General features: G+C 45.8%; 1 protein-coding gene across 2 annotated transcripts in view; it reads left to right on the top strand.

Moving 5' to 3' along the window:
* The window catches only part of LOC115125639 (mucin-2-like), a 58,589-nt gene that overhangs the window by 23,829 nt on the left and 16,689 nt on the right, over positions 1 to 18,071 (top strand). For both annotated transcript variants that reach the window (XM_065004890.1, XM_065004889.1), the window contains exon 7: positions 6,449 to 7,613. In XM_065004890.1, the coding sequence (XP_064860962.1) occupies positions 6,449 to 7,613 (1,165 nt within the window). The remainder of the gene's footprint in view (positions 1 to 6,448; positions 7,614 to 18,071) is intronic.

The raw sequence follows: 18,071 nt of genomic DNA, 5'->3' as shown, positions 1-18,071 counted from the left end.
TAACTCTCTCTGCCTTTTGTACTACCTCTCTCTGCCTTTTGTACTAACCTCTCTCTGCCTTTTGTACTGCTCTCTCTAACCTCTCTCTGCCTTTTGTACTGCCTCTCTGCCTTTTGTACCTCTCTCTGCCTTTTGTACTGCCTCTCTCTAACCTCTCTCTGCCTTTTGTACTGCCTCTCTCTGCCTTTTGTACTGCCTCTCTCTAACTCTCTCTGCCTTTTGTACTGCCTCTCTCTAACCTCTCTGCCTTTTGTACTGCCTCTCTCTCTGCCTTTTGTACTGCCTCTCTCTAACCTCTCTCTGCCTTTTGTACTGCTCTGCCTTTTGTACTGCCTCTCTCTGCCTTTGTTTTGTACTGCCTCTCTCTAACCTCTCTCTGCCTTTTGTACTACCTCTCTCTGCCTTTTGTACTGCCTCTCTAACCTCTCTGCCTTTTGTACTGCCTCTCTAACTGCTCTCTGCCTTTTGTACTGCCTCTCTCTAACCTCTCTCTGCCTTTTGTACTACTGCCTCTCTCTGCCTTTTGTACTGCCTCTCTCTAACCTCTCTCTGCCTTTTGTACTACCTCTCTCTGCCTTTTGTACTGCCTCTCTCTAACCTCTCTCTGCCTTTTGTACTGCCTCTCTTTTGTACTGCCTTTTGTACTGCCTCTCTCTCTCTGCCTTTTGTACTGCCTCTCTCTAACCTCTCTCTGCCTTTTGTACTGCCTCTCTCTCTCTCTGCCTTTTGTAACCTCTCTCTGCCTTTTGTACTGCTCTCTCTGCCTTTTGTACTGCCTCTCTAACCTCTCTCTGCCTTTTGCCTACTGCCTCTCTCTGCCTTTTGTACCTCTCTCTGCCTTTTGTACTACCTCTCTGCCTTTTGTACTGCCTCTCTCTGCCTTTTGTACTGCCTCTCTCTAACCTCTCTCTGCCTTTTGTACTGCCCTCTCTCTGCCTTTTGTACTGCTCTCTCTAACCTCTCTCTGCCTTTTGTACTAACCTCTCTCTGCCTTTTGTACTGCCTCTCTCTAACCTCTCTCTGCCTTTTGTACTGCCTCTCTCTGCCTTTTGTACTGCCTTTTGTACTAACCTCTCTGCCTTTTTGTACTGCCTCTCTCTAACCTCTCTCTGCCTTTTGTACTGCCTCTCTCTGCCTTTTGTACTGCCTCTCTTTTTGTAACCTCTGCCTTTTGTACTGCCTCTTGTCTAACCTCTCTCTGCCTTTTGTACTCCTCTCTCTCTCTGCCTTTTGTACTGCCTCTCTGCCTTTGCTGCCTTTGTACTGCCTCTCTCCTAACCTCTGCCTTTTGTACTGCCTCTCTGCCTCTCTCTGCCTTTTGTACTGCCTCTCTCTGCCTTTTGTACTGCCTCTCTAACCTCTCTCTGCCTTTTGTACTGCCTCTCTCCTCTGCCTTTTGTACTGCCTCTCTAACCTCTCTCTGCCTTTTGTACTGCCTCTCTCTGCCTTTTGTACTGCCTCTCTCTAACCTGCTCTCTGCCTTTTGTACTGCCTCTCTCTGCCTTTTGTACTGCCTCTCTCTAACCTCTCTCTGCCTTTTGTACTGCCTCTCTAACTGCCTCTTGTACTGCCTTTTGTACTGCCTCTCTCTAACCTCTCTCTCTGCCTTTTGTACTACCTCTCTCTGCCTTTTGTACTGCCTCTCTCCTTTTGTACTGCTCTCCTCTCTGCCTTTTGTACTGCCTCTCTAACCTCTCTCTGCCTTTTGTACTGCCTCTCTCTCTCTCTGCCTTTTTGTACTGCCTCTCTCTCTCTCTCTGCCTTTTGTACTGCCTCTCCTCTCTCTGCCTTTTTGTACTGCCTCTCTAACCTCTCTCTGCCTTTTGTACTGCCTCTCTCTAACCTCTGCCTTTTGTACTGCCTCTCTCTAACCTCTCTCTGCCTTTTGTACTGCCTCTCTCTAACCTCTGCCTTTTGTACTGCCTCTCTCTAACCTCTCTCTGCCTTTTGTACTGCCTTCTGCCTTTTGTTTTGTTACCTCTCTCTGCCTTTTGTACTGCCTCTCTCTAACCTCTCTCTGCCTTTTGTACTGCCTCTCTCTAACCTCTCTCTGCCTTTTTGTACTGCCTCTCTCTCTCTGCCTTTTGTACTGCCTCTCTCTAACCTCTCTCTGCCTTTTGTACTGCCTCTCTCTGCCTTTGTACTGCCTCTCTCTAACCTCTCTCTGCCTTTTGTACTGCCTCTCTCTCTCTGCCTTTTGTACTGCCTCTCTAACCTCTCTGCCTTTTGTACTGCCTCTCTCTGCCTTTTTTTTGTACTGCCTCTCTCTCTCTCTGCCTTTTGTACTGCCTCTCCTCTCTAACCTCTCTCTGCCTTTTGTACTGCCTCTCTCTAACCTCTCTCTGCCTTTTGTACTGCCTCTCTCTAACCTCTCTCTCTGCCTTTGTACTACCTCTCTCTGCTCTTTTGTACTGCTCCTAACCTCTCTGCCTTTTGTACTACCTCTCTCTGCCTTTTGTACTGCCTCTCTCTAACCTCTCTCTGCCTTTTGTACTGCCTCTCTCTGCCTTTTGTACTGCCTCTCTCTAACCTCTCTCTGCCTTTTGTACTGCCTCTCTCTAACCTCTCTCTGCCTTTTGTACTGCCTCTCTCTAACCTCTCTCTGCCTTTTGTACTGCCTCTCTCTAACCTCTCTGCCTTTTGTACTGCCTCTCTAACCTCTCTCTGCCTTTTGTACTACCTCTCTCTGCCTTTTGTACTGCCTCTCTCTAACCTCTCTCCTTTTGTACTGCCTCTTTTTGTACTGCCTCTCTCTAACCTCTCTCTGCCTTTTGTACTGCCTCTCTCTAACCTCTCTCTGCCTTTTGCTGCCTCTCTCTAACCTCTCTGCCTTTTGTTTGTACTGCCTCTCTCTAACCTCTCTCTGCCTTTTGTACTACTCTCTGCCTTTTGTACTGCCTCTCTCTAACCTCTCTCTGCCTTTTGTACTGCCTCTCTCTGCCTTTTGTACTGCCTCTCTCTAACCTCTCTCTGCCTTTTGTACTGCCTCTCTCTGCCTTTTGTACTGCCTCTCTCTAACCTCTCTCTGCCTTTTGTACTGCCTTTTGTACTGCCTCTCTCTAACCTCTCTCTGCCTTTTGTACTACCTCTCTCTGCCTTTTGTACTGCCTCTCCTCTCTCCTTTTGTACTGCCTCTCTGCCTTTTTGTACTGCCTTTTGTACTGCCTCTCTCTAACCTCTCTGCCTTTTGTACTGCCTCTCTAACCTCTCTCTGCCTTTTGTACTGCCTCTCTAACCTCTCTCTGCCTTTTTGTACTGCCTCTCTCTAACCTCTCTCTGCCTTTTGTACTGCCTCTCTCTAACCTCTCTCTGCCTTTTGTACTGCCTCTCTCTGCCTTTTGTACTGCCTCTCTCTAACCTGCCTTTTGTACTCCTCTGCCTTTTGTACTGCCTCTCTCTAACCTCTCTCTGCCTTTTGTACTGCCTCTCTCTAACCTCTCTCTGCCTTTTGTACTGCCTCTCTCTAACCTCTCTCTGCCTTTTGTACTGCCTCTCTCTGCCTTTTGTACTGCCTCTCTCTCTCTGCCTTTTGTACTGCCTCTCTCTAACCTCTCCCTGCCTTTTGTACCCTATCTCTGCCTTTTGTACTGCCTCTCTCTAACCTCTCTCTGCCTTTTGTACTGCCTCTCTCTAAGCTCTCTCTGCCTTTTGTACTGCCTCTCTCTAACCTCTCTCTGCCTTTTGTACTGCCTCTCTAACCTCTCTGCCTTTTGTACTACCTCTCTCTGCCTTTTGTACTACCTCTCTGCCTTTTGTACTGCCTCTCTAACCTCTCTGCCTTTTGTACTGCCTCTGCCTTTTGTACTGCCTCTAACCTCTCTCTGCCTTTTGTACTGCCTCTCTCTAACCTCTCTCTGCCTTTTGTACTGCCTCTCTCTAACCTCTCTCTGCCTTTTGTACTACCTCTCTCTGCCTTTTGTACTACCTCTCTCTGCCTTTTGTACTGCCTCTCTCTAACCTCTCTCTGCCTTTTGTACTGCCTCTCTCTAACCTCTCTCTGCCTTTTGTACTGCCTCTCTCTAACCTCTCTCTGCCTTTTGTACTACCTCTCTCTAACCTCTCTCTGCCTTTTGTACTGCCTCTCTCTGTCTTTTGTACTGCCTCTCTCTAACCTCTCTCTGCCTTTTGTACTACCTCTCTCTGCCTTTTGTACTGCCTCTCTCTAACCCCTCTCTGCTTTTTGTACTACCTCTCTCTGCCTTTTGTACTGCCTCTCTCTAACCTCTCTCTGCCTTTTGTACTACCTCTCTCTGCCTTTTGTACTGCCTCTCTCTAACCTCTCTCTGCCTTTTGTACTACCTCTCTCTGCCTTTTGTACTGCCTCTCTCTAACCTCTCTCTGCCTTTTGTACTACCTCTCTTTGTCTTTTGTACTGCCTCTCTCTGCCTTTTGTACTACCTCTCTCTGCCTTTTGTACTCTCTCTCTCTGCCTTTTGTACTGCCTCTCTCTAACCTCTCTCTGCCTTTTGTACTGCCTCTCTCTAACCTCTCTCTGCCTTTTGTACTACCTCTCTTTGTCTTTTGTACTGCCTCTCTCTAACCTCTCTCTGCCTTTTGTACTACCCCTCTCTGCCTTTTGTACTGCCTCTCTCTAACCTCTCTCTGCCTTTTGTACTACCCCTCTCTGCCTTTTGTACTGCCTCTCTCTAACCTCTCTCTGCCTTTTGTACTGCCTCTCTCTAACCTCTCTCTGCCTTTTGTACTACCTCTCTGCCTTTTGTACTGCCTCTCTCTAACCTCTCACTGCCTTTTGTACTGCCTCTCTCTAACCTCTCTCTCCCTTTTGTACTGCCTCTCTCTAACCTCTCTCCTGTCTCTCTAACCTGTCTCTCTAACCTCTCTCTCCTGTCTCTCTAACCTCTCTAACCCCTCTCTAACCTCTCTTTCCTGTCTCTCTAACCTCTCTCTCCTGTCTCTCTAACCTCTCTCTCCTGTCTCTCTAACCTCTCTCTCCTGTCTCTCTATCCTGTATCTCTAACCTCTCTCTCCTGTCTCTCTAACCTCTCTCTCCTGTCTCTCTAACCTCTCTCTACTGTCTCTCTAACCTCTCTCTCCTGTCTCTCTAACCTCTGTAACCTCTCTCCCCTGTCTCTCTAACCTCTCTCTCCTGTGTCTCTAACCTCTCTAACCTCTCTCTCCTGTCTCTCTAACCTCTCTCTCCTGTGTCTCTAACCTCTCTAACCTCTCTCTCCTGTCTCTCTAACCTCTCTCTCCTGTCTCTCTAACCTCTCTCTCCTGTCTCTCTAACCTCTCTAACCCCTCTCTCCTGTCTCTATAACCTCTCTCCTGTCTCTCTAACCCTCTCTCCTGTCTCTCTAACCTCTCTCTCATTTCTCTCTAACCTCTCTCCCCTGTCTCTCTAACCTCTCTCTCATCTCTCTCTCCTTTCTCTCTAACCTCTCACTCATGTCTCTCTAACCTCTCTCTCCTGTCTCTCTAACCTCTCTCTCCTGTCTCTCTAACCTCTCTCTCCTTGCTCTCTAACCTCTCTAACGTCTCTCTAACCCCTCTCTCCTGTCTCTTTAACCTCTCTCTCCTGTCTCTCTAACGTCTCCCTAACCCCTCTCTGCTGTCTCTCTAACCTCTCTAACGTCTCTCTAACCCCTCTCCCCTGTCTCTCTGTTCCAGCCGTGCCTGGCCTTGCCGTCTCATCCCTCTTTCTTTGTCTGTTTGGGGGAGCAGCTGAACTGTAGCGGCCCTCCAGTATGTCCGTCATCACTCTCTACCACAGACTGCAATGGGACTGGGGTGGGACTGGGGAAAGGGGTTATTTTTAGTGTGTGTGTGGTGTGTGGTGTGTGTGTGTGTAAGAGGAACTTACACACACTCCCCTGGAGCAGATGGTTATTAAACTTGATCAGGGAACTGAAACACCAGGGACGAGGAGTGCGTCAGTCACAGATGGATGGGATTGTGGGATTGTCTCCTGAGGTTTGGGCAGGGGAGCTCTCCTTTCCTCTCTTCTCCTAATGCAGCCAAGCTGAACCGCAGGACAAAACTCTCCCTCTATCACTTCATCCTTACCCAAGACTCATCGCAAACCTGCCACTGCACGTCTCTGCCCAACCCATGTCAATGTCCCAATGCACAACCCCACACTTTTATTTCATCTGGTTGGACCAAGAGACAGAGACTCTATGTTTTAACAGATGATTTGTTTTGTAGAATTCAGGTTTTGTCTTAACCGTACAAATAGCTCAGTGACTCAGACGTCTGGCAGTGGTTATTTATGGTTGATATTTGTTTGTGAGATCAGGAGATGGGACTGATTAGGTACTGCTGATGTAGTTGTATTTGGGGGGGATGGGGGGGTGTTGATGTCACTGTATATGTCCTGGAAGCGTCCCATCAAACCTTCCAGTAACATAAAGACATTTGGTTCAGGTAGAAGAAGTGTTATGTATAAAATGATGCATATGAATCTGACTGTTCTTTCCTGTTCCCCCAGCAGGCTGAGTTGGAGCAGGATGTAGAAGTAGGTGGTCCACAGGAAAACCCAGTCCTCCTGTCCTACAGACCTCACCCCAGAGCTGGCCCTTCCAACCTGAGGCTGGATATCCCCAAGACCATCACACCGTCCTCTGTAGCAAGCTCCACTCCATCCCCTGTCCCCACTGACACACCGTCTCATGTCCCCAAGACCATAACCCCTGTCCCTACCATCACACCGTTTTCTGTCCTCAAAACCATCACACCGCCTGCTTTCCCTAGCATCATAACACCATCCCCTGTAACCAACAGTGTCATACCATCTCCTGTCCCCAGCAGCAGTATCACACCGTCTCCTGTCCCCAGCAGCAGTGTCACACCGTCTCCTGTCCCCAGCAGCAGTGTCATACCATCTCCTGTCCCCAGCAGCAGTGTCACACCATCTCCTGTCCCCAGCAGCAGAGTCATACCGTTTCCTGTCCCCAGCAGTAATGCCATCAGAGCTGCTCTAGAAAAGAGCACTGCCAAATCACACGCTTCAGAGAAGACCGTCACACTGTCCCCTGTCCCTAGTCCCATCACACTGTCCCCTGTCCCTAGTCCCATCACACTGTCCCCTGTCCCTAGCCCCATCACACTGTCCCCTGTCCCTAGTCCCATCACACTGTCCCCTGTCCCTAGCCCCATCACACTGTCCTCTGTCCCAAGCAGTGTCAAAACATCTCCTGTCCCCAGTGTCTCACCCTCCCCTGTCCCCAGTGTCTCACCCTCCCCTGTCCCCAGTACCACTTGGTCCCCTGTCCCCAGTACCACTTGGTCCCCTGTCCCCAGTACCACTCGGTCCCCCCCTGTCCCCAGTACCACTCGGTCCCCCCCTGTCCCCAGTACCACTCGGTCCCCTGTCCCCAGTACCACTCGGTCCCCTGTCCCCAGTACCACTCGGTCCCCTGTCCCCAGTACCACTCGGTCCCCTGTCCCCAGTACCACTCGGTCCCCTGTCCCTAGCATCTATACACCATCCCCTTTCCACAGGACCGTCACTCCATCCCCTGTGGCTAGCAGCACGGCCATAAGAGAAGCTCTAAAGAAGAGCACCACCAAAACACATGCTCCAGAGAAGACCACTGTCACACCGCTGTCCGCTTCAACCAGACTCCACCCCCAGGATACGCCCAGCAGCAGAGGTAAGATAGTAGAGCAGCATGGGGGATTGAGTCCCCTCACATTACAACACTGAGCTGAATATATTGAGATTGTTGTGAATGATTATGGTGGGAGAAACAGATTCTGGCCTCAGAATCCGGAAGCATGTAGACACCAGGGCACCTGCACAGTTTTACTTCACACTTTCACACAATGTTAATGAAGTCATGACAGGCAGTTCTCTTCCCTGCCACCTGGGGGCTATGTGAGAATGATTATCTGTCTTTGAAGCACTTTCACCTGGTGTGTTGTATAATGGACAGTTCATGGTTCAGCTGCAGACCCTTTCAGTGTAGGTTCTTACTGTGGTTAGTGAGGTGGGTTTATTTCCCAGCCCAGTGTCCTAGCCAACCATTGCCTCAGCCCACTGGAGTCTTTATGAACTGGCAGACTAAAAGCAGGCCAGCCTTAGGGGGAGGAAACCAGTGTGATTGTGTCATGGTCACACATCCCCTCCTCTTTCTCCCTCTCCAACATCTCTCTCTCTCTCTCTCTCTCTCTCTCTCTCTCTCTCTCTCTCTCTCTCTTCCCCCCCATGTCTAGTTTTCCACAGTCCCTATAACATGACTTGTATCAGTGTATGATTGTGATAAGATATCTAATGTCTCTGACCCTCACATATAGTTTTCATGGCTTTGCCCTTGTAGCTTAACTATGTTTCTTGTTGCAAGAAATGAGTTCATCTGATCAGGAAAAGGCTCGTAGTTTTGATAAGCTGCCCGCATCCCTGGCCCAGTTCACAAACCAGACCGACAGGCAGGGGAGCTAGACCAGCACCACCCAGTGGAAGACTGATCACACTGCAGCCAGTCCTCCATCGGACATAGTAGGGAAAAAAAGTCAGCATCTATAGTCTCCCCGGGCTGGATATATACTAACCTTACAACGAGGTGAATGATTGTGTTTATTTGTCTTGGCTGAGGTACCTGTAATTCAGTACTTACCAGCATTTGTAACTTGAGTATGGCTCGCCATGAAGTGCTTTTGAAAGGCTGGTCATGGCTCAAATCAACACCATTATCTTAGAAACCTTAGACCCACTCCAATCTGCATACCGCCCCAACAGATCCACAAATTATGCAATCTTTATTGCACTCCACACTGCCCTTTCACACCTGGACAAAAGGAACACTTATGTGAGAATGCTATTAATTGACTACAGCTCAGCGTTCAATACCATAGTGCCCTCAAAGCTCATCAATAAACTAAGGACCCTGGGACTAAACACCTCCCTCTGCAACTGGATCCTGAACTTCCTGACAACATATACGCCACGCAGATCCTCAACACAGGGGCCCCTCAGGGGTGCGTGCTCAGCCCCCTCCAGTACTCTCTGTTCACTCATGACTGCACGGCCAGGCACGACTCCAACAACATCATTAAATTTGCCGATGACACAACAGTGGTTGGCCTGATCACCGACAACAACGAGACAGCCTATAGGGAGCAGGTCAGAGACCTCCCTCAACGTGATCAAGACAAAGGAGATGATTGTGGACTACAGGAAAAAGAGGACTGAGCATGCACCCATTCTCATCGATGGAGCTGAAGTGGAGCAGGTTGAGAGCTTCAAGTTCCTTGGTGTCCACATCACCAACAAACTAACATGGTCCAAGCACACCAAGACAGTTGTGAAGCGGGCACGACAAAACCTATTCCCCCTCAGGACAATAAAAATATTTGGCATGGGTCCTCAGAAGGTTCTACAGCTGCACCATCGAGAGCATCTGTTTGCATCACTGCCTGGTATGGCAACTGCTCGGCCTCCGACCACAAGGCACTACAGAGGGTAGTGCGAATGGCCCAGTACATCACTGGGGCCATTCGAGCTTCCTGCCATCCAGGACCTCTATACCAGGCGGTGTCAGAGGAAGGACCTAAAAATTGTCAGACTTCTGCCACCCTAGTCTTAGACTATTCTCTCTGCTACCGCACAGCAAGCGGTACTGGAGTGCCAAGTCCAGGTCCAAGAGGCTTCTAAACAGCTTCTAACCCCAAGCCATAAGACTCCTGAACATCTAGTAAAATGGCTACACAGACTATTAGCATTGCCCCCCCCCCTCTCCACATCACTCTCTCTTGTCATCTATGCATACTCACTTTAATAACTCCACCTACCTTTACAGCTGAAGTCAGAAGTTTACATGCACCTTAGCCAAATACATTTAAACTAAGTTTTCACAATTCCTGACATTTCATCCTAGTAAAAATACCCTGTCTTAGGTCAGTTAGGATCACCACTTTATTTTAAGAATGTGAAATGTCAGAATAATAGTAGAGAGAATGATTTATTTCAGCTTTAATTTCTTCCATCACATTCCCAGCGAGTTAGAAGTTTACATACACTCAATTAGTATTTGGGTGCATTGCCTTTTAAATTGTTTAACTTGGGTCAAACATTTCGGGTAGCCTTCCACAAGCTTCCCACAATAAGTTTGGTGAATTTTGGCCCACTCCTCCTGACAGTGCTGGTGTAACTGAGTCAGGTTTGTAGGCCTCCTTGCTCACACACACCTTCTCACACACACCTTCTCAGTTCTGACCACACATTTTCTATAGGATTGAGGTCAGGGCTTTATCATGGCCACTCCAATACCTTGACTTTGTTGACCTTAAGCCATTTTGCAACAACTTTGGAAGTATGCTTGGGGACATTGTCCATTTGGAAGACCCATTTGCGACCAAGTTTAACTTCCTGACTGATGTCTTGAGATGTTGCTTCAATATATCCACATAATTGTCCACCCTCATGATGCTATCTATTTTCTGAAATGAAGGGAACAAGCATGGCTTTTTGATCGGTGGTGTGGTTCTCAAGAGGTCATGGACCTTGAGGATTTAAAGACACTCATAATTCTCAAGCAGTTAAGAAATTCCCTTCGCGAAAGGGTGCAACCTACATTTATGTGCACAAGGATCTCACTCTTGAGAAAGCTGCAGTTCTTGCAGATTAGTTAGTGTTCAAACTACCTTCACATACAACACATCCAGTAGTTATCCTTACGCACAAACCAATCCAGAGAAGTCACCCCCTACTGCGAGGTTTCAGTCCATTTCTACAGCGCCCAAAGATAAAGATCGGAAGAGAACTGGGTTTTCGTATCCGCCAGTTAGTCATTACAACCATGAGAAAGGACACATTGTCTCTGTGTCCTAAGTTGAAGCCAAAAAATGAGAGCGAAAAAGCAGTTTCTTCTTGTGGGAGCAGTCCAGCCCATTAAGTCTCTGGTTGGGAGCAATGTATCTCCTCAACAAGATTTTAGATCAGATGAACCCTTTGTTTCAAACGGGTTTGTGTCTCTTGCAGAGTGGCGATGCTGTTAAGCAGCCAGTGAGAATCCTTCGTTTTGGAGGGTGTTTTGCCTTTGTCTGACACTTCAGCAAATGGCTACAGTGTGTTAGTACAAGCATGGAGATAAGTTGCATGGAAGTTCCTTTGTATAATATGGAACTCAAGTCTGATCTTTTTTCTGGTTCTTTTTCTGGTTCCGTTGAAGCCTAGCCTACCGATGAAGGGGTCTCATTCATTTTGGGAAACATTTTGGCCGGAGGGAAGGTCGTGCAAAATCCTGTCGTTTTGTAAGGAACCCAAAGAAGAGGAATTAGGTTATCAGTAAAGTACCCTAGAGTGTTGTTACACGTGCTTTGTCTAAGAAAGTCGCCAGGATCAAGTCTATTGTTGAGGAGGATGTCAGCAATCTCACCATGGTCGAGCTGTCTAAGATATTTATGGGCCATCCTGATTTTGCTAAACCTGGGTGACCTTTCCTTTGAGAACCCAAAAGATGTGTGAGTTTGTAGTACCGCTGAAGGAAGAGAGGGTGCCTAAAGTGGAAACTTCCATGTCTAGGATGCAGCTGATTGCGGAACAGTTAAAAGATGTTTCCCTCTCCCCTGTATTTGCTGAGATGCTCCCAGAGGAGGTGTTTGATGAAGTTTGTGTGGGTTAGTTTGACAGAGATGGCGTTCTCGCGCCACTTCTGGGCAAGACGATTGGCCCAGTATATCTCAAATTGTCGTTCCAGTTACGCTCCAACTAGAGATACTGATGTTGGCTCACGATAGTAGTATGGCAGGAGAACCCCACCTGTTTTCTTTGGTTGTTGTCAGTGACTCTTTGTTAATTCCGCCTTCTGTTTGAGTTCCATTTTTTCTGGGGAACATAAAAAAAACTGAAATAGTCTATTCATTCCTTTTCCAATTTAGTTTATTACATTTATCCAGAGCAACTTACAGAAGTTTGCATTCATTTGTAATACTTTTTTGAACTGGTCCCCTGTGGGAATTGAACCCACAACCCTAGCATTGCAAGCACCATGCTCTACCAACTGGGCTACATCATCACAAACCACTTGATGTCTCAATTAACTCAGTTACTGTGTTGTGCATTGTTTTTCTCCATGACCAGCCTATGTACAATACAGCAATGTACATTTACAGTGGCTTGCGAAAGTATTCACCCCCTTGGCATTTTTCTTATTTAATTTCCTTACAACCTGGAATTAAAATAGATTTTTGGGGTGGTTGTATCATTTGATTTACACAACATGCCTACCACTTTGAATATGCAAAATATTTTTTATTGTGAAACAAACAAGAAATTAGACAATAAAACAGAACTTGAGCGTGCATTACTATTCACCACCCCCCCCAAAGTCAATACTTTGTAGAGCCACCTTTTGCAGAATTTACAGCTGCAAGTCTCTTGGGGTATGTCTCTATAAGCTTGGCACATCTAGCCACTGGGATTCTTGCCCATTCTTGAAGGCGAAACTGCTCCAGATCCTTCAAGTTGGATGGGTTCCTCTGGTGTACAGCAATCATTAAGTCATACCACATATTCTCAATTGGATTGAGGTCTGGGCTTTGACTAGGTCAATCCAAGACATGTAAATGTTTCCCCTTAAAACACTCAAGTGTTACTTTAGCAGTATGCTTAGGGTCATTGTCCTGCTGGAAGGTGAACCTCCATCCCAGTCTCAAATATCTGGAAGACTGAAACAGGTTTCCCTCAAGGATTTCCCTGAATTTAGCACCATCCATCATTCCTTCAATTCTGACCAGTTTCCCAGTCCCTGCTGATGGAAAAACATCCCCACCGCATGATGCTGCCACCACCAAGCTTCACTGTGGGGATGGTGTTCTCAGAGTGATGAGCGGTGTTGGGTTTGCGCCAGACATAGTATTTTCTTGATGGCCAAATAGCAACATTTTAGTCTCATTTGACCAGAGTACCTTCTTCCATATGTTTGGGGAGTCTCCCACATGCCTTTTGGCGAACACCAAACGTTTTTCCTGGCCACTCTTCCGTAAAGCCCAGCTTTGTGGAGTGTACGGCTTAAAGTAGTCCTATGGACAGATACTCCAATCTCCGCTGTGGAGCTTTTCAGCTCCTTCAGGGTTATCTTTGGTCTCTTTGTTGCCTCTCTGATTAATGCCCTCTTTGCTTGGTCCATGAGTTTTGGTGGGCGGCCCTCTCTTGGCAGGTTTGTTGTGGTACCATATTCTTTCCATTTTTTAATCATGGATTTAATAGTGCTCCGGGTGCTGTTCAAAGTTTCAGATATTTTTTTATAACCCAACCCTGATCTGTACTTCTCCATATCTTTCTCCCTGACCTGTTTGGAGAGCTCCTTGGTCTTCATGGTGCCACTTGCTTTGTGGTGCCCCTTGCTTAGAGGTGTTGCAGAATCTGGGACCTTTCAGAACAGGTGTGTGTATATATACTGAGATCATGTGACACTTAAATTGCACACAGGTGGATTTTATTTAACTAATTATGTGACTTCTGAAAGTAATTGGTTGCACCAGATCTTATTTAGTGTCACAGCCGTCAAAATAACTGGACCAAAGCGCAGCGTGGTGAGGGTACATATTCCTTCTTTTTTTTAAATGACGCCGACAAAACAAACAATACAAAACAACCGTGAAGCTTAAGGGCTATGTGCCACAAACAAAGACAACTTCCCACACAGAAAGGATGGAAAAGGGCTACCTACGTATGGTTCCCAATCAGAGATAACGATAGACAGCTGTCCCTGATTGAGAACCATACCCGGCCAAAACATAGAAACACAAAATCATAGAAAACAAAACATAGAATGCCCACCCCAAATCACACCCTGACCAAACCAAATAGAGACATAAAAAGGCTCTCATTTAGGGGCTTCATAGAAAAGGGGTTGAATACATATGCACGCACCACTTTTCCTTTTAATATTTTTTAGAATTTTTTGAAACAAGTTATTTTTTCATTTCACTTCACCCCTTTGCTATTTTGTGTATGTCCATTACATGAAATCCAAATAAAAATCCATTTAAATTACAGGTTGTAATGCAACAAAATAGGAAAAAATGCCAAAGGGGTGAATACTTTTGCAAGGCACTAAGTGGTTTGTAAGGATGGTAAATTAATACTGCACATAAAGTGGTTGTTTTCCATGTTATTTGTGCAAGAAAAGTATTGAATTTGATGTTGGCTTGTCTTTGCCCATAACCTTGCATCTTTTGATGTAAATATTTGAGGACAGGGTTTTGTTCTTTCTGGAATCCATTAGAATGACAATCACAGAGAAAAGGAACAGCGTAACTCTAACAATTCCAGCTATTGAATCCTGCCAGATACTGTTCTTAACCCTTTAGAACCCAATAGAATTGTAGAATGCTGCTGTATATAACTGAGCATTTTCAAATATAAAGCTAATTTTCTCACACATTTCAAACCCCAAATAACTTGCAATAGTAATTTGTTCTTGAGCTAACTTAGTTTTAAAGAGCACAATCTCTTCTTTAATATGACACCACATCCATGTCAACAGGAATAACCCTCATTGTGTCTTCCGTTGTGTGAAGACACTGACAAAAACTATTCAAACTCAACTAAAAGTATTTAAATTGTAGTAAATTTCACTAAATTACTCACTTAAAATGTACAAACATATTATTATTTACATATAAATACAATTATCCAAAATGTGACCAGAAGACAATATTCAGAAAGTATTTCAAGTCCCACACAAGGTAAGCTATTTGACGAACAACGATTCTTACTTCTGTAAAAATGCAAACAAATATTCAGAGACTATTTTTTTTTTTTTTTTTAAATTGTAAGACAATTGGAACTTCTAGAAGCACGGCCCCATCTTGAAAAGTGGCACAGAACATGTCTGAGCACCCAAAGGAGGTTTCTACACATCTCCCACCCTTTCCCTGCGTCCACTCCAGATGCACACCACCCACCCTCTCTTGCACCCTTCAAACTTCACCTGCTTTCAAATGAGTTCAAACTTGGTCCACATGCCCTGGTGCCACACTCTTGGGAAGGGGCATCTGCAGGGTCCCCCACACAATGTACACATTTATGATGACAATGTTGAGCATCCCCCAAAACACACACTTCCACCATTTTCTGCCTGTGCGTCCAACATTGTAATTGCTCCTCAGTTGGTCAAGATGGTCAACCCCGACCCTTTACTTGGTGTAATCCATTACAAGTTCTGGAAAGGGTATAAGTTCCTACCACTTTTAAAAACAACCCCAAAACCCCTGCCATTGTCACTTTAGGCCCAGGTTGTGTGGTACAATGGTGAATGATGGTACTTAGGGCAGACACAAGCCATGGAAACATAGGCTCCCCTGTCGGGTGGGCTCTCCCTCTTCCCTCCCTCTTCCTCCTCTCCCTCTGCTTTCTCCTCTCTCTCTCTATTCTCCCTCCTCTTTCTCTCTCCCTCCTGTCTCCTCTCTCCACTCCACATCTCTTTCCCTCCAATCATCTCTAACTCCTTTTCCTCTCTGCCTTTTGCTGCTGAGCCCTGATTCTCCACATCACTTCCTTTTCTTTCACTGACCTAGAGTAACAGAGGGAGAGGAGAGGAAAAACACATAGGATACAATTGTAGTCAGGAACATTCTCTCTCTCACGGTCTCTCTCACGGTCTCTCCCTCTCACTGTCTCTCTCCCACTGTCTCTCTTCCTTCCTCTCTTTCTTTTTCTCAACCATACACATACTCTCTTCCTAATGAGTGGTTTCCATAATGAATTGTGTGATAGTTACACGCCTCCCAATTACACGCACGCACACACTCACTCTCTCTCTCTCTCTCTCTCCTCCAATAAACTCTTGCTTTCTTGCCTGACAGACTAACTAAAGAGTTTGCCAATGTAAGCTGATTAGTTACGAAGCTGGGACAGATTAATTGCATCGGTAGAAACAGGACAAACAAGTAACTTGTTAGCTGGCTATGTAAACAAATATCCAACTCATCATATGAGCTACATTGCACGGGCCTCTACTACCCTAACACGACAGCTAAGCTGTCAAACAAGAAGAAAACACGAGCTCTCGCCAAATTTGCTGCTAAACACAACTTTTTCTTGCCTGTCAGACTGACTAGTTAACTAACTAGCTATAGCACGCAGCCTGGGCCAATTCCATAGGAATGACATCAGTATAAACAAGACTAAACAACCAACCAGTTAGCTGCATATATACAGCTAAACACTACAACTATTTCCCTGAGACAGAGAACAATCATTCTAATTCCTCCGTTGATGTGCCTGCCTGTACCAAGCAAGTAATCATGACAGGACTTGCTAATCTGTGAGCTATTCCCCAAGTGTTACAGCATCAAACATTGACAACAACAAACATATATCTGTTGTTTACTTATTTCACTCGTGTGTGAATCCGTATCACCAACCAACATAGATAAAGCCTCTTTCACAGTGAAGTGATGTCTTCGGTGGTGTTATTTTTAGTAATGAATTGAAAAAAAAAGTAATTCATTATACTACTTTTCCTGCCGAAGCAGAGATGCTGAAACATTTTTTTGCCTGCGCTAAGTACAGTACATCTACAATGCATTTAGAAAGACCCCTTGACTTTCTCCATTTTGTTACGTTACAGCCTTATTCTAAAATGGACTAAATATTTTTTTCCCTCATCAATCTACACACAATACCCCATAATGATGAAGTAAAAACAGGTTTTTCTTAACTTTAAAACCACATTTACATAAGTATTCAGACCCTTTACTCAGTACTTTGAGGCATCTTTGGAAGCAGTTACAGCTTCGAGCCTTCTTGGGTATGACGCTACAAGCTTGGCACAGCTATATTTGGGGAGTTTCTCACATTCTTCTGTGCAGATCCTCTCAAGCTCTGTCAGGTTGGATGGGGAGCGTCGCTGCACAGCTATTTTCAGGTCTCTCCAGAGATGTTGGATCTGGTTAAAACATCTTCGGGATCGTTATCCCTTCCATGGGACTGTTGAGCTAACGAAGACCAATGCGATTAGCATGCAAGAACATTTCCCAGGACATAGACATATCTGATATGGGCAGAAAGCTTAAATTCTTGTTAATCTCCCTGCACTGTCCAATTTACAGTAGCTATTTTTGTGAAATAATACCATGCTATTGTTTGAGGAGAGTGCACAATTTTAAACATGAAGAGTTATTAATAAACAAAATAGGCACATTTGGGCAGTCTTAATACAACATTTTGAACAGAAATGCAATGGTTAATTTGGTCTAAAACTTTGCACATACACTACTTTGTACATCCATCTAAATTGCACCTGGGCTGGAATAATACAATATGGCATTTCTCTTGCATTTCAAAGATGATGGTACAAAAAAATATACAAAAGAACGTTGTTGTTTTTTTCTTCTTTTGTATTATCTTTTACCAGATCTATTGTGTTATATTCTCCTACATTCCTTTCACATTTCCACAAACGTCAAAGTGTTTCCTTTCAAATGGTACCAAGAATATGCATATCCTTGCTTCAGGGCCTGAGCTACAGGCATTTCAATTTGGGTATGTCATTTTAGAGTGGCTGGGCCACTCAAGGAAATTCAGAGACTTGTCCAGATGCCACTCCTGCATTGTGTTGGCTGTGTGCTTAGGTTCATTGTCCTGTTCGAAGGTGAACCTTCACCCCAGTCTGAGGTCCTGAGCGCTCTGGAGCAGGTTTTCATCAAGGATCTCTCTGTACTTTGCTCCAATCATCTTTCTATCGATTCTGACTAGTCTCTCAGTCCCTGCCCCTGAGAATCATCCCCACAGCGTGATGCTGCCACCACCATGCTTCACCGTAGTGATGGTGCCAGGATTCCTCCAGACATGACGCTTGGCATTCAGGCCAAAGAGTTCAATCTTGGTTTCATCAGACCAGAGAATCTTGTTTCTCAAGGTCTGAGAGTCCTTTAGGTGCCTTTCAGCAAACTCCAAGCGGGCTGTCATGTGCCTTTACTGAGGAGTGGCTTTCGTCTGGCCATTGGTGGAGTGCTGCAGACATGGTTGTCCTTCTGGAAGGTTCTCCCATCGCCACAGAGGAACTCTAGAGCTCTAACAGAGTGATCATTGGGTTCTTTGTCACCTCTCTAACCAAGGCCCTTCTCCCCTGAATGCTCAGTTTGGTCAGGTGGCCAGCTCT

The sequence above is a fragment of the Oncorhynchus nerka genome, linkage group LG19 (genome assembly GCF_034236695.1).
Source record: "Oncorhynchus nerka isolate Pitt River linkage group LG19, Oner_Uvic_2.0, whole genome shotgun sequence".
In the NCBI taxonomy this organism is placed as follows: domain Eukaryota; kingdom Metazoa; phylum Chordata; class Actinopteri; order Salmoniformes; family Salmonidae; genus Oncorhynchus; species Oncorhynchus nerka.
The sequence above is the reverse complement of the archived record's forward strand: the minus strand, read 5'-3'. Positions and strand labels throughout refer to the sequence as shown.